Source organism: Mytilus trossulus, chromosome 4, assembly GCF_036588685.1.
Source record: "Mytilus trossulus isolate FHL-02 chromosome 4, PNRI_Mtr1.1.1.hap1, whole genome shotgun sequence".
NCBI classification, from domain to species: Eukaryota; Metazoa; Mollusca; class Bivalvia; order Mytilida; family Mytilidae; genus Mytilus; species Mytilus trossulus.
The window spans coordinates 24,899,930-24,917,015 of NC_086376.1; the positions used below are offsets into that span (position 1 = coordinate 24,899,930).

The 17,086-nt window shown below is 32.4% G+C and overlaps 2 protein-coding genes across 7 annotated transcripts in view; one reads left to right on the forward strand and one right to left on the reverse strand.

Moving 5' to 3' along the window:
* Window positions 1–5,091: 5,091 nt before the first annotated feature.
* Window positions 5,092–10,173, reverse strand: LOC134714932 (tRNA (adenine(37)-N6)-methyltransferase-like). The gene is made up of 4 exons (XM_063576649.1): window positions 10,116–10,173; window positions 8,683–8,856; window positions 6,397–6,554; window positions 5,092–5,987 (listed from the first exon to the last, which is right to left on the reverse strand). The coding sequence occupies exons 1-4, from the start codon at window positions 10,163–10,165 to the stop codon at window positions 5,098–5,100; spliced, it is 1,272 nt and encodes a 423-aa protein (XP_063432719.1). The 5' UTR covers window positions 10,166–10,173; the 3' UTR covers window positions 5,092–5,097.
* A 2,856-nt stretch (window positions 10,174–13,029) lies between these two features.
* The window catches only part of LOC134714933 (coiled-coil domain-containing protein 87-like), a 60,842-nt gene continuing 56,785 nt past the window's right edge, over window positions 13,030–17,086 (forward strand). For 4 of the 6 annotated variants that reach the window (XM_063576652.1, XM_063576650.1, XM_063576653.1 and 1 more), the window contains exon 1: window positions 13,031–13,188. The gene's annotated coding sequence lies outside the window, so the exon portion shown is untranslated. Of the gene's footprint in view, window positions 13,189–13,239; window positions 13,288–17,086 lie in introns of those variants that run through there. The other 2 variants (XM_063576655.1, XM_063576651.1) reach the window with 2 other exon arrangements.

Sequence of the window (17,086 nt, forward strand, 5' to 3'; positions counted from 1 at the left end):
AATGATCTAATCTATATAAAAACGAAAAATGTGTGAGGGTTCCCAGTGTCTCCTTTTTCTGTTAATCGCAGGCTCAACAAAAATGAGAAAAAATCAAGAAAAATATTCCTCTTGATTTCTTTTGATTGTAAGAAGCTTCTGTCCCACGGTTTGGTAAAAATCCAGGACAGTTTATAATAAATGTGTTAAACACTTTAACTACAGACTGTATGTAATGTTAACTGGAAGAAAACTAAATCCATATTTATAAGTAAGATACAGATACACAGGTACAAAATTTTAACAAAATTTCCTTCTAGATATTAGTTTTTGATCATAAACAATCTTCTGTCCATGTTTGGTACAAATCCAAAATAGAACAAGATAGTTATTAAAATTTTAAAAACTTTAATCACAGAGTGAATATAATATTTCCTGGCAGAAAAACTAAGTCCATTTATAAGTAAAATATGGAAAAAATGGAATTTTATTTTTACGTTGAAAACTTACTTCTGGATACTATCTTATGATCATAAATAAGCTTCTGTCCATGTTTGGTAGAAACGTAGAAACTATTATAGTTTTTAAGAAAGTTATTAAAATTTCAAAAACTTTAACCACAGAGTGAATATTTGTGGACACCACGACACCGACGACAACGCCGACGCCTTCATAATGTAGAATCGCTATGTCTCGCTTTTTGCTCGACAAATACGAGAACCAAAGTAAGCAGACGACAACCACTGAAAATCAGATTCGATTTATTAAATTTGCTCTATGGGTTGTTTGTAAAATTTCAACAGAGGCAATTTCTTGGCATGAAATGGGAGGGGTTCAGGTAAAAGCTAAGCCACACGTGTACCTCGATTGTTTTCCTTCTAACAACTTCCACAGAATGATTGATCTCCATTGATAGAATTTTCGAAGTGGCTGAGTTAAAACTTCGGACCCCTTTGGTGATTGATACATCTAAAGGATTTACTTATATGTACCAAGTGATCCAGATATCTGGTACAAACCTTTTAAACTGCCCAGATCAAGCATAAAACACATAATCTCAGTTATTAAATAACAAGTCATTATAAAATGATGCAATAGGCCAGACATTCATACACTTGCTTTCAGTAACAACATTCACTTCTTTGGTGTCAGACGAGTCATAGCACATTCAGTTTATGAAAACTATACTAAAAAGTCTAGTTTACATCGAGATTCACTTGTTGTTTACATCATAGTCATTCGTACTTTAGTGGGTAGTTTTCGCATCGCCAATCGTGATATAGTCTATGTACTGGTATATTTTTATATTGGTTTATATAAGAAAAACTAGATCTATCCAAAAGGAGCATGCAATTATGGTTGTGATAAGATATTAGAATAATTATATATCCAAGCCCACTGTAAGCTTCAATTTCGGAATCATATTTCAATTAGATGCTCTCAAGAGCATGTGCCGCTCACCTGTATAGATCAACTAGATGCTCTCAGCCTGTGTCGCTCATCTGTATAGATCAACTAGATGCTATCAGCCTGTGCCGCTCATCTGTATAGATCAACTAGATGCTTTCAAGAGCCTGTGCCGCTCACCCTTATAGATCAACTAGATGCTATAAAGAGCCTGAGCAGCTCACATGTATAGATCAATTAGATGCTCTAAAGAGCCTGAGCAGCTCACATGTATAGATCAATTAGATGCTCTAAAGAGCCTGAACAGCGCCCCTGAATAGATCAACTAGATGATCTTAAGAGCCTGTGCAGCTCACATGTAAAGATCAACAATTGTTTTTGGAAATCAAGTAAAATTATAAATAATAGTATTAGATACTTTATCAATATTAAGATCATAATCAAAATCTTCAAAATTTCCTTAAAATAACCGATTCAGGCGACAGCAAACCAACAACAGATTGTCTGATTCGTCTGCAGATAGATGTAAATCTAATTAACATTTTTATCATTTCAGATTTGCTCTTAAGTGCTTTAGTTTCGGAGGTAAAAGCCCCAAACTGCATTTTACCCTTATGTTCTTCTTTTAGCCATGTGGGCCATCTTGTGTGGCGGACTTGACCATCAGAAACATCTTTTGAATTTGATAACTTAATGATGAGTGTGGCCAATTTTAGTAGTTTCAGAGAAGATATCAAAAGTAAACAATGCCAGAAGACGACAGATGCCAAGTGATGAAAAAACTAATTTTACACCTTTGGATCAGGTGAGTTAAAAATACAACAAAGGTCCATTTAATAAGGATCATTATAATGTAACATGTCACCTTTTGAGCAGGATGCACCAAAAGTATACACCAAAAGTAAAGCTCATTCATTTGGTAAGATTTCAATAAGTTATTTAGTGGAGTGTTTTGTAGATGTATATATGTCCGTTTGTCTTTTTTCGTTTGGCCTGGTATGGAGTTTTGTAAGTCCTATTGATATCCTCTTACTTTTTTATTGTTCAAGCTGTCTCTTGGAGGCAGTAAACAAAATAAAAAGGTTATAATGATTTGTAAATGATGGAAAAGTGATGTTCATCACAGAGAAGATTTTTAATGATAATAAGCAGGGGCGGATCCAGCCATTTTAAAAAGGGGGTTTCTAACCCAGGACAAAAGGGGGGGGGGTCCAATTACATGTCCCCATTCAAATGCCTTGATCGATCCAACCCCCGGAACCCCCTCTGGATCCGCACCTGATTAGATACATGTGCTAATAGTAACAGGAAAGATTGCAAACTCTAATCAAACATATGGACACATGATGGAGAAGACATTCAACATTACAAAACATTATTCTGATCCTTTTGTCATTGTTTTTGAAAAATAAAATATGTTTAAACTATGAAACATATGAATAAATGTGTGTTTTGTGAGTACTTAAACCTTATATTACTAATGTGTGTTTTGTGAGTACTTAAACCTTACACTATAAAAATGTGCTTTGTGAGTACTTAATATTACACTATTTTACCTATGTTTTGTTTGTTCTTAAACTTTACACCATGCACGAACACAATTAACATCTGTTTTGTGAGTACTTTAACCTTACCACCATGTGTTTTGTGAGTACTTAAACCTTACCACCATGTGTTTTGTGAGAACTTAAACCTTACCACCATGTGGTTTGTGAGTACTTTAACCTTACCACCATGTGTTTTTGAGTACTTAAACCTTACCACCATGTTGTTTGTGAGTACTAAAACCTTACCACCATGTGTTTTGTGAGTACTTTAAACTTACCACCATGTGTTTTGTGAGTACTTTAACCTTACCACCATGTGTTTTGTGAGTACTTAAAACTTACCACCATGTGGTTTGTGAGTACTTTAACCTTACCACCATGTATTTTTTTGAGTACTTAAACCTTACCACCATGTGGTTAGTGAGTACTTAAACCTTGTGGTTTGTGAGTACTTAAACCTTACCACCATGTGTTTTGTGAGTACTTTAAACTTACCACCATGTGGTTTGTGAGTACTTTAACCTTACCACCATGTATTTTGTGAGTACTTAAACCTTACCACCATGTGTTTTGTTAGTACTTTAAATTTACCACCATGTGGTTTGTGAGTACTTAAACCTTACCACCATGTATTTTGTGAGTACTTAAACCTTACCACCATGTGTTTTGTGAGTACTTAAACCTTACCACCATGTGGTTTGTGAGTACTTAAACCTTACCACCATGTGGTTTGTGAGTACTTAAACCTTACCACCATGTGGTCTGTGAGTACTTAAACATCACCACCATGTGGTTTGTGAGTACTTTAAACTTACCACCATGTGTTTTGTGAGTACTTTAAACTTACCACCATGTGTTTTGTGAGTACTTTAAATTTACCACCATGTGGTTTGTGAGTACTTTAACCTTACCACCATGTGTTTTTTTGAGTACTTAAACCTTACCACCATGTGTTTTGTGAGTACTTAAACCTTACCACCATGTGATTTGTGAGTACTTTAACCTTACCACCATGTCTTTTGTGAGTACTTAAACCTTACCATCATGTCTTTTGTGAGTACTTTAACCCTACCACCATGAGTTTTGTGAGTACTTTAAACTTACCACCATGTGGTTTGTGAGTACTTTAAACTTACCACCATGTGGTTTGTGAGTACTTTAACCTTACCACCATGTGTTTTGTGAGTACTTTAACCTTACCACCATGTGTTTTGTGAGTACTTTAACCTTACCACCATGTGTTTTGTGAGTACTTAAACCTTACACTATTATGGTATGTTTTTGAGTATTTAAATCTAACACTTTTATCCTCCTCACTAGAAGAACAATCAGTATATTTAGAGACGACAACAAAATTAAGATGAAAACAAGAATGTTTCCATAGATGCCCCACCATGCCCACTGGCACTATCATTTTCTATGTTAAATGGATTGTGAAATTGTGGTAAACACTTTAATTTGGCATTAAACATAAGATCATACCATAGGACAGTGATATTGTTTGACTTTAATTAGTGGAGAATTAAGGCTTTTTCCCCTGGAGAAGAATCTCAATTTGAAAAAAAAATGGCTTAAAATTATTCCCAAAAAGACGATTGCAGTCTCAGTAGTAATTGTGCATGAATACAAACTGAAAAACACTCATTAAAACAATTTTCTTGCCTAAAACGACTACATGTGCACATTTGAGAGTCTATTTATGTATCATCACTGACAAAATGGGATCTTATTTTAAAGCAGGGTTTGACTCTTGAAAATGGGTCTGTTAATTGAAGTTTCAGTCAATTCATGGTTATTTTTAAATTTCCCAATTTGATGAAAATGAAGCATATTTTCCCAATAAAAAAGGGTAGAGGTAGTTTTGAAAAAAGCCAACAATATCACTGTAGGGAACATGTGTACTAAGTTTCAAGTTGATTGTTCTTCAACTTCATCAAAAACTACCTTGACCATAAACTTTAACTTGAAGTTGGACAGACAGACGGATGGACGGACAAACTGACCCACAGACCAGAAAGCATAATGCCTCTCTACTATCATAGGTGGCGCATAAAAATCATCAATTCAATTGGGTAGAAAATACAAGATGCTTTACTATAAAAGAATCCATACATTTACTAATAGTAAGCTTGGGCCAGGTGAGCTAAAAAGCATGAAATAATTTTTAATTTTTTTTATAATGTTCTGCATGACTAACAGGTTGAATTCTAACAACTTCTGCTACTTGTTTGTCAAACCATGCTGTAACATGGACAATATCTACAACAAAGTAATATAAACTATCAACACAGTGTTTTCTACGGTAAACTGACCGTGGATCCTGACAAAGTATGTCACTTATAGCTTTACTGACTTCTATTCCTGATTTTAAATATTTCAGACAAAAGTCAGATGCTGCTGATGATGAAAACAGTTTTAGTTGTTCCTGAGCAAGATTTGTAAATCTAACTGATATCTTATCAATGGGTGGTGTTTCTATCCAATCAGCTGTTTTTGTGCGGTCTATATTAAATGTTTCTGTATCTATGTCATCATCTGTAGTATTTATCACATTTACTACAGGACTGAACAACTGATTGTCCTGAGTATAATCATTTGTTCTTAACTCACTTTTTAGGCCTAAATCTAAAGGAAAGTCTAAAGCACTATTATGCAATGTAGACTGTTCGCCAAAATGTAATTGTGACTGTTCACCAACTTGTAATGTAGACTGTTGAAACTCTGAAGCACCAATATTTAATGTAGACTGTTCACACTTAACAGCCTGGTTACATACATTATCAGTTTCTTTACAATTAACTTGTTTAACACTTTTCTCTTGGCGTACAGAACCATCAGAGATGTTTTGTTCTTGGTCTAAATGACAAGTCTTTAGTTTTAAATCTTCCTTCAGTTTATCCTCCAATGCCTCACAACTTGTTCTCTCTGAATTTAGGCAACTTTCTGGCTCATTTTGAACATTTTGTGGGATATCATAGGAAGGTATATATGGTTTTAAGTCTAGTACTGGAGTACCATCTAATAAATCAATACCACTTAAATGGAGAGTGCAGCCTGTAAAGAAAACATAATAAATTCATCTTTTAATTCTTAAATTCAAATAATATTACTTGATTTCTAAATAATAAATTTTATAGATAATAAAATTCCTTATTTGTTGAACTTCAAAGTCATGAAAGTCATTGAAAGTAGTTAATTCAGTTATTTATTAATCTGCCCTGATGACTCGAAAACTATCTATACAAATTGAAAAATACCAACAAATAAAATACATTTTACACATCACTACAGTGATAATATTGAGTAATCACATGTGCATTCAATAGAACAAATAGTACATTGATTCAGATATATATCTTAATTCTGTTAAGTTAAAAAAGTTTGAACATTTGATCTTAAAGATAAGTCTGTACACACTAACTAGTTTTAAATAGCCAGTATAAATTTTATAGGGATATCTTACCTTCCACACAATCTAGCTTTGCCAGTGTTAGTCCTATAGGATTGGGTCTATATGGAGATCTTGTGGAGAACACACCTACTCTTTTCCCATTTAGTCTGGGAGGTTTTACTTTAGCCTTTGTAAACGTGTTATTATTCTTATGGAATACAAATATCACCCTGAAAATAAAAATAAAACTTAGTAATTCTTATAACTAGTAATTGTAAGGATCAGCATAGGCTTTTCATTTTTGCGCCTGTCCCAAGTCAGGAGCCTCTGGTCTTTGTTAGTCTTGTATTATTTTAATTTTAGTTTCTTGTGTACAATTTGGATATTAGTATGGCGTTCATTATCACTGAACTTATATATATTGGTTTAGGGGCCAACTGAAGGAGGCCTTCGGGTGCAGGATTTTCTCGTTACATTGAAGCCATGTTGGTGACCATCTGCTGTTGTTTTTTCTATGGTCAGGTTGCTGTCTCTTTGATACATTCCCCATTTCCATTCTCAATTTTATTTTCGTGGATAATGTTCCACAACCATTGAATTCTAGCACCACCCTTGATTTTTTTGCAATGTTCAAAAATATCTAATCATTTTTTTTGTCTGTTTACAAAATTTAGAATGTCAAATATAAGTCCTACAAATGTATTCTCCTAATTCAGGTGTAAATTTATTTGAAAGCAGATATACTTCACAAAATGAAATTTTCAATTTTATGACTAAAAGATATTATAACGTCTGCTGGTTACATTAGTTAAATTTCTAAAATCATTCAGTCTCGTCTGGAATACCCAATTGCAGAGTTCGCGGAATCTTTTTCCCTCTGGTGGTCCTTGAAGAAAAACTGCTGGTCCTCACTATTAATCTATTGAAAAATATTAAAAATTGTGTCAGTCCTATGCAAAATTTTGGTGGTGAAATCCCGAGGACTGACACTTTTCTCAAACTCTGCAATTGGTGAAGATCTTGACCCCAAACTGCATGAATGATATTGAACATGTATCAACACAAGAACAGTATGAACTACAAGACATTTGTTGTGTCAAAACATTCAAAATCTATTTGTCAAAGGCAGAAGTTTAACATTAAAATGATTTTAAAGGTCTTAATTTGGTAAGTCATAAGAATCAATCATGATACTTTCAATTTAGAGACAGTCAATATAAAACTGAACATTTAATTTCATTATATAATACTAGAACACACCCGTGAAATTGCGGGTCCGTGACTGAATTAAAGTATATAACTATGCGTAAGTCTTATTGTAGTATTAGTATTGTCATCAGATAAAGTCATGCTGATTATAAGATGCACAGTTTTCTCTGCTTTCAAAATCTTTCTGCTTGAACCTGTCGACCTGGAATTTATCAATTATTGGTAATATTAATTATTTGGAAATCAAAAGGTCCTTGAATGGAGTATTTTTTTAATCAACAGCATTGACCTACATAAGTTATAAAATTAATGATAAAGTTGAACTCTTTGATTCGCTGTTTTACGTCATGCCCGCTAACATATTGAAAACTACGCCTTACAGATTTTTAGTATTCGTATGGTCATCTTAGAAAGTCTTACTAATTAAAATACTACAATAGGGAACAAATTGACAATGATTGAATTTAGTAGTGTCAACCCTGTGTTTAAGACCCGTTTAATATATGTAGCATCCTAAATATTACTTTTGGTGGTGCGCCTGTCAGATGCGGAACGTACAGATAAGGTAATAGATAACAGGTGAATATATATTATGATATTGGTATCGGTATCGGATTCGACCCGCAACTTGATAATTATTGGCAATATTAATTATGTGGAAAACAAAAGGGTCTGGAGTGGTGTAATTTTTAATCAACACTATTGTACGATATTAGTTATATATAAAATTGAATTCTTGGATTTGTCGTTTTTACGTGATGACGGCTGACAAATTGGACCTCGTAATTTTAGTATTATAGATACATGAATAAATTTAGAACATGTGGATTAAAGATGTCATGTAGACAGAGATCACATTTGAACACAATGACTGATTATTAGACGTGTCTTGAACAACACTTAAAGTGGAGCAGCCAGAGCAATACTACTCATTTTAATATATATAAATGCAAGAGAATCTAAGTTCAGCCCTATATCTAAGCTTTCTTTGTTCTGTTAATTACTCTTTGGAATTTTTTACATAATCAAAATGATTGTCACAGATGATATTTTCTGGCTTTTTTGTTTTACTCAAACACTTTTCAAGTTTTCATTGTTGTTTTTTTTTCTTCCGTGAATACTTATTATATCATGATTCCTAAACCTTACCAAACATGTGAAAATTCCTCTAAATCTTCTAAAGAATGTTCTGGATTAGTAAAACTACTTTTGTCAATTGTGATAGTTCCTCTAGCATATGGACACAGTGCTGGTTGTCTGGGTGTTCCATTCTTGTAGGTAAATACAGAACTAACATAGCCTATTGGTTTCATGGAATACATTCTGAAAAGAAATGACAGCTCCAAGAAGTCAGACGAGAGCCTCTGAGTACTTAGCCTTAATCACAAACCAGGTTTTAAAATAGTTTCTCTATATGTACACGATAAACATGTATTTAAGTTTTAAAAAATGGTTTAATTTTCATAGATTATTGGACAGGAAATATAGAGCCCATACAATGATACATCGACAAAAAACATGAGTCGAAAAAGATCATTGAAAATAGAAGTTTTTTGTTTGTAGTGACATTTTAGATGTCAAATTTGGAATATTTAGTTTGATGACGCCTGTACACTTAGTTTCCTAATCCGAAATTTGGCTGAAAATTTGCTTTTCTTGTCAAATTTCGCCATAATCAATTATTTTGACCTAGCTGGGAGGTAAAAAAAAATTGAGGCATGCATTTTTTGGTAAAGTATTGATTTGGTCCAGTTTGGAAAGGTTTGAAAAAAATAGAAAAAAATAGTATGTTTGAAGCTGTCAAACTGAATAGCAGACTCTTTAACATAAAATTATCCATATTTTGAAGTACAGTCAGCTGATAACTCCTAAGACTTTTCTTTATTTTGATCTATTTTATAAAAAACAAGAATGTGTCCACAGTACACAGATGCCCCACTTGCACTATCATTTTATGTTTAGTGGACTGTGAAATTGGAATGAATTCTCTAATTTGGCATAAAAATTAGAATGATCTTATCAAAGGGAACATGTATACTATAGTTTCAAGTTGATTTGACTTCTACTTCATCAAAAACTACCTTGACCAAAAACTTTAACCTGAACTTCCCACTATCATTTTCTATGTTCACTGGACCATGAAGTTGGGGTCAAAACTATAATTTGGCATTTAAATTAGAAAGATCATATCATAGGGTACATGTATACCAAGTTTCAAGTTGATTGGACTTCAACTTCATCAAAAACTACCTTGACCAAAAACTTTAACCTGGAGCGGGACAGACGGACGGACGAACGGACAGACGGACGAACGGACGGACGAACGGACAGACGAACGAACGAACGGACGGACAGACGGACGAACGGACGCACAGACCAGAAAACATAATGCCACTCTACTATCGTAGGTGGGGCATAACAAATAACTACATGTTCTCTGGACATTTGGTGGGGGGCAGTTACCGGATAAAATAATTTCATCGTAAAAAGGTGTTCTTTAAGGATTCTGGAAATAACATAGATACATGTATTTTTAAGATATCGATATCATAATATTCGATAAATAAATTTGAGATATTTACATGTGTAGTGTCACAGTTTCGAAGAAGAACCTAGAGATGTAAAGTACCATCGGTTTCTCTCATGAATTTACATGAATAAAAGCACTGGACCGATACGGACTGTGTAAAAGGAAATATCAATTCGTCCCTCTGAATTTAAAAATGGAAATCGACACCACATCTCCCTATATCTATTTGAGCTACTTAGCATTGTGGAAATTTATATTCCTATTCGTGGCTAAGATATATCATTTTTATATTTATTTTTTTACTAAATTTGATGAAAATAAATATTCGGGTCAAGCAGATGACTAAAAAAATTATTCTGAATGCAAATTGCCCCCATACCTTATATTGTTATAAAAATCTTTGATTGATCGTGTCAAAAATCTTTTAATAAATTATCCGCGCAAAAATTTCTGATTAAGAAAAAAATGTTTTAATATATCTGAAAGTTTCCGAAATATTCAGTGTGAAATATTATTTCTTATTTTTAAGATTAATTTTCAATACACCAACCGCACATGTTGACGACAGCATAGTTTTATGCTCTGTCATACTTGTATACATCAAATTAGATTTTTGAATTGTTGACAAGATTTGGAGAAAATGAATAAACCTGATCGAGCTCTATGAAAGTTTTTTTTGCACAGTCGGTCCGACAATGAGTTGAACTTTAACTCATCGTTAGATCAGGCCATGCATTAACTCAAGTAGTATTGTTTTATTCCACAATTTAACAAAGTACTATATAATATCATGGTCTTAGAATAAAGTTTATAAAAATCATAAACGGGTATATAGAGTATTTTACAGTCGAAAAAATATAATAAATTATTTTTTCTCTCAAAGAAAATCCTGAAGAAATCTATAATCCTCATGTCATTGCGTTTAAATCATTTATGTGTTGTTGTCTCTTCAATACATTCCCCATTTCCATTCTCAATTTTAAGAGGCCATCGAAAAGATCAAGTATGCAAAGTAAACAGTGGTATAATGTACATAACTAGTCTATTAGTGAGATTTACCAGGGATGGAAGAGCGGGAATTTGAAAAAGAATCGTCATACATACTGCAGTAATGCTTATTTAAATGGTTACAGTCCTTTTGGGCCCTTTGTTATTTGCACCAAATTCAATCAAATTGAAATATACTTCTCTGATTTCGTTATACTTATATGTACCAGCAGATCAGATGATGAAGGTCTGAATTTTGATAAAATATTAATTGCGCCTAATTTTAATTTGTAAAACCAGAGACATATAATACATATAATTGTATTATATGTCTCTGGTAAAACAAAAGACTTTATTGCAAACGTGTATTCGATTAAATTCGAGTCCATCACTGTTTTGATTTTTTGACTAGATCTATCAGACCACGCATGATCATTGTTTGAAATTGATCATTATTGATTAACAGCAACTTAAAATACACTAATCAAGAAAACTGTATTTTCTGCCGAATTCCCCCGTTTCCATACTCAATTTTATATGTAGATCAAATAAAAAAAAATAATAATAAATTCAGAAGAGTACAAGGAGCTGACGAAGAAAGACGACGATTTCATTTTATTTACAGATTTTCATGTATGGTACTAGTAATATATATTGTTGATTTTGAAGCTCACTTAAATATTCTCTATTTAGAATGCATAAGATCTAATTTCTGATCGAACAGACACAGACGTATTATTTACGCAAATGAGTTGTGGCGTATTTTTGACGCAACGGATTTTGTCCAACTATTAAATTACTTCATATTTTGTCATCAGCTGAATTATAAGTAACGAATGCACTTCTCTGATCTGTCACCAACTTAGACACATACTTCAAAATGCATTGTTGTCGATGCTTTGAATTACAAGTGGAACAATGTAAGGATATGGAAAAGAAGTTTCTATAACAGTAGTTTCAAGTGGAAGAAACAGGATGTCGTGAAAGATTCGGACAAATGAACTAGCCACTGTCCGAATAGCCGGTAAATAAACTCATCATAGACACCAGGATTACCATTTCTTATGCTAGATGCGTATTCCGTCTACACTGACAGATTTTTTTAGTGACGCTTGAATAAAAAAATGCATTGTCTACGCGCTTATTGTAAAGAAATATCTTTGGGACTGGTGTGCTCGTTGCGTTAATAAGCATACCAAAATCATCAGAGATTTAGATAGATTAAATCTTAGCTTTCATGAACTAGATGTTAAAAGTCAAAACGAGTACAAAGTCTTAAAGTTATACGAGATATTTTTTACATCCAAAAAATCAAGTTCTTACCATACTAAAAGATTTTTTTAATCTATAATTTAGTAAATTAATAATCTTTTCCAAACAATTTCTTTAAAATCAGGAATAACTTTATTCGTCTTTATTATAATGATTTACAATGAGTTTTGTTAGTAGCATAGGAACATTAATACCCTTGATCCAGTGTGCTTCGCACGAAAATGCATTCATTCTTCTTGGTTATGTTTGTTTAATTAAGTTCTGTAAACATATGATATTCATTTTTTTCCATCAAAACCTTACTCTGTATATATATATGCTTATAAGCGATATTGCCTGATTGACTTTAACATTACTTTTTGGTTCTTTATTTTCCAATTTTCCTTAAAAATTAATTTAATTTACAAATTTACTTTGTAAAAAATCTTTAGATTTATAATTACAAAGATCTACAAAGACCTTGTAATTCTTTCACCTCAAATTAAAAAAAAAGAGATAAAAAAAAATGTCATGCAAAACTCCTATTAAAAAAGATAATTGTGAAAAGTTCAGTATGACTTACGATCATTATTTTGTTGAGTGATTTTATGAATAAAAAAAAGAGCACAAGTCACTGAATATATTTTTGTTCGCTTATAAAATTGATGTTGCTTTAATTATTTAAAACATTAATTAGGGACGAGATGGCTACAGAGTCGATAGTGTCGATTATGTGTATATTATTGACTCTAATCAGTGTCATTTAGGCGCATAGCAACAACAAAAGTCTTCGGACTTGAAATGAAACTTTTTAGAAAGATTTTCCACTTAAGCAAAATGTGAACGAACTAAAAATTGCACGTTAATGTAGCTGTTGATTTTTGTCGGTAAGAACAATGGTTTGATCACAAATTAAGTCACAAAACGTTCCGCAGTTGGGTCGCTAGTAAACAATATGGCGGCTGTGTATTGGCCATATTCATAATGTATTTAGTTGAAGCATGATATTTTGTGTTATCTTTGTCATTCATCTACAATATTTTTGTAGTGACTATAAGGGAAGAGATAAGAAGATAGAAAATTATTCCACACAACAGCAGCACCTTATATTTAACTTTATTAATAAAAATAGTGTTCCTCAAAATAGTAAATGAAAGGCAGTGGCTATTTGACCGGCACCGGCTAAATAGCAAATTTGCTATTTGACCGTTACCGGCAAAATAGCAAATAAGCTATTTAGCCGGCACTGAATAAAGCTGTTCATTGATGTGATTAGTAGAGAGTAAACAAGCTTAATAATAATTAAAAATCATTTTATCACAATATACAGTACAATCAAAAATAAAATATTGAAGATGTTCATAAATCAGACCTGCCAACTATCCCGATTTTCGCGGTATCATCCCGATTTTTAGCCCTCAACCCGAATCCCGATATCGGGATTGTAAAATTAGTCAAAATCCCGATTTTCAACAAATATACCTGAAAAAATTATTGTTTACCGATTTTGAAGGTTTTCTTATCAATTTTAAAAAATCAATCATTTTACCTGGGGACATATTATGACAAGTTAATGACCCTACGCTAATCAACAGTCACAACAGGTGTCATAATTAGTGGTTGTATGTAATCAGATTACCTAATGGGTCGTAACAATCCTCAAAATTAATTTGTATAAATTTGGTCAAACAGCCTTTCAATTTTATTCAATTTATCATACAAGCACAATTTGCAACATTTGCCGTAGCTCCACAGCAAAATCATAATTAATTGAAAGATGAGAACTGTAAAGAACTCTCCAGAAAACATCGTTTATCTTGAAATTTGTTTAATTTTTGAAACCAGACATCGTGTGTCTGTTGATCTAAAATCGACGCCATTTTGTATACACTTCTACTGTGTTACTGTATAAGCCTCCGCAGGTAAGAGCACCTCTGAATACAAAGAAAGATAACTCAAATTTAATCCATTTTCTCATTGATACTGATTTAAAGACCATGAGTAAGACTAAATCAAAATCTGTCTTCATCCTTCTTACTTTAGGACATGTAGTATTAGGTGTTTTGAGTCAAGGTTCATAGATAAGAAGGTCTTTGAAGGGGGGAAAGGGGGGGTCTCTACTTTGAATCCTTAATTTTTAATGTCTTTTTCTCTATTCCTCAGTTATTTTGTCAATTTTATAATTTAATAGTACAAGAATCATGCAAATAAAAGTAACCAAGGCCTACAAGCTCATCATTAGTATACCAAAAAAAAGAGAACTTAGACTATTATAGGAGTTAAAAACAATGCTCACAGAAAAGTCGCTAAAATTGTAACCCTTAAAAATCTTGTCGCGCGCTAAATCCCCCATGGAGATTTTCAAAAGTTGGCAGGTCTGATAAATAAATAATTTGTAACTTTATAATATTAATTCAAAGCATGAAAACACATTTGTATGAACATTACTAAATATATTTTTTTCTAAAATACTTATTAAAGAGATGTCCAAATCTGACATGTCTGAATAAAATCTATGGTTTAAATATCCTGCCACGCTATAAGTAGTGTTATGTAAAACTACGTACATCATAAAAAAGACAATATTAAAAGTTGTTTGCTTCGAATTTCAAATGGACACATGATTTCACATTTGCAATTGTTACAAAACCAATTATTTGCCTTTGGGATTTGTTTTAGTCTAGCACATGATATTTGTAGCCACTTTGGCTCCAAACAGGATCTGCACATACATGTAATACTGGTCTTCCAGAAAAGCGTACCCAAAAAACAATAGTTTACCATTTCATAAGAAAAGTTCCAAAGAAATCGGATTCCTTTTATTAGATTGGTTTGTTGGGAGCGATTTGGCAAGAAATGCTATAAATAACAACATTTTGATAACCGAGGAACAAGTTGAAGCAAGACCTCAATTTTTAACTGCCTCTTGTTTGGACTCAATTGTAACATTGATTCAATTATAAAGTATTGTCAAAAAGATACATGGGAAGCTATTAAGAGCGTATATAAAGAAAAGAAGAAAAAAACCCATATATGCAACATATGCACATGCACATGGATTAGTTGGTGCAGATTCAAAGAAGTCAGTGTAATGTCAAATTATGTGTAGTTCCAGTTTGGAGTTGTAACATTTATATATCTTGTGCTACATTAAAAGAACTTCCAAATTCAGGCAAAGCGCTTGAAGTTGGTTTTTTAACCATTGCAAATGTGAAATTATGTGTCTATATGAAATTCGTAGCAAAAATCTTTTAATATTGTCTTTTTTATGATGTACGTAGTTTTACATAACACTCTTTTTATAGCATAGCAGGATATTTAAACCATAGATTTTAATATTGTCTTTATAATAAATATTTTAGAAAAAAAATATATTTAGTAATGTACGTTATATACATACAAGTGTGTTTCTTGCATTGAATTAATATTATAAAGTTATAAATTATTTATTCATGAACATCTTCAATATTAATTATATTTTTGATTGTACTGTATTTAAAATGCTTGGTATTGTGATTATATTATTTAAAATTGTTATTTAGATTTTTTTATTCTCTATTAATCACATTAATGAACAGTTTTATTCAGTGCCGGCTAAATAGCAAATTTGCTATTTAGCCGGTGCTGGTCAAATAGCCACTGCCTAAATGAAAATATTACCTTTTATACATCACATATAATTTTGGCCTTCTTTTACTTAAGGGGTCCCTTTACTATAAAGGTATGGTTCATTCAAGGTAATGGTTGGGTTAGGGAATGTTATAGGTTAAGGTTAGGTTTTAGGGTTGGTGTTAAATATGGGGTTATATTTTACGGTGCAATCCAGTGTATGTGCCCACCCAAGAATTATGAATTACTTTCAACTAATAAAACTGATAATTGGATAATATTGTTGGAACACATTCATAACATATTTTTATTTCAGAAAACCTTCTGTTTGTATGGTTTCACCCTCAAGATTTTGATTAATGTGTGTCAACAATAAGGGAAACCCCTGTTTTGAGAGTACCAGGATTTCTTGCATGACTGATATGGACATTACACTTTTATTGTAACAAATCATGTTACAGTGTTGTCAATCTTGTTATTAAATTATCAAATCATTTTTTTTTTAAGTTTTGTCTTTGATTTATCACTAGGAAACAGATAAATGTTTTTCTTTGTTCACATTTATAATGGGAAAAGTCAACATGCTAATATCAAAAATGTTTTTTGAGCTTCAATAACAACTATAGAATACTTGATCATCTGACATGATCATGTGATTTTCTTTTTTTTATTTGTGAAATTAACTTTAGAGTTAATTGAGTAATACACATTAGTTGTCTCACTAGCCCAAAATAGAAGGGCGCCGCGCCCTGGGTGCCCTCTGTCGCACCCTTGGTGCCTTCATCCGCGCCCTTCTGCCCTGATGTCTTTTTTCAAAATTTTCTTGTGCCGCTTTGGTAAAATTTTGTTTCATCGATTTCTGATCTCCAAGTTAATTACATATATGACACCTGTGTGATTGCTCCCAGGTTAATCATGTCATTACAATCAATTACAATGATAAAGACTTCAAGGGTGTTAATAACTAGGTAATTTAATTTATAGGACAATGTATCTTTTTGTCATACTTTTGATGAATGTGTCAGTGAGTGTGTTTAGCTTGGGTCAGCATTTTGATCTTCAATTCAAAATGGAAGAGTGTATAAATGAAGACTTTCATGACTTTATAATTAAATTTAAGTCATCAAAATAAAACTATGCCTTTACAGAAATGCCTTCCATCTCATCTTGTTAGCG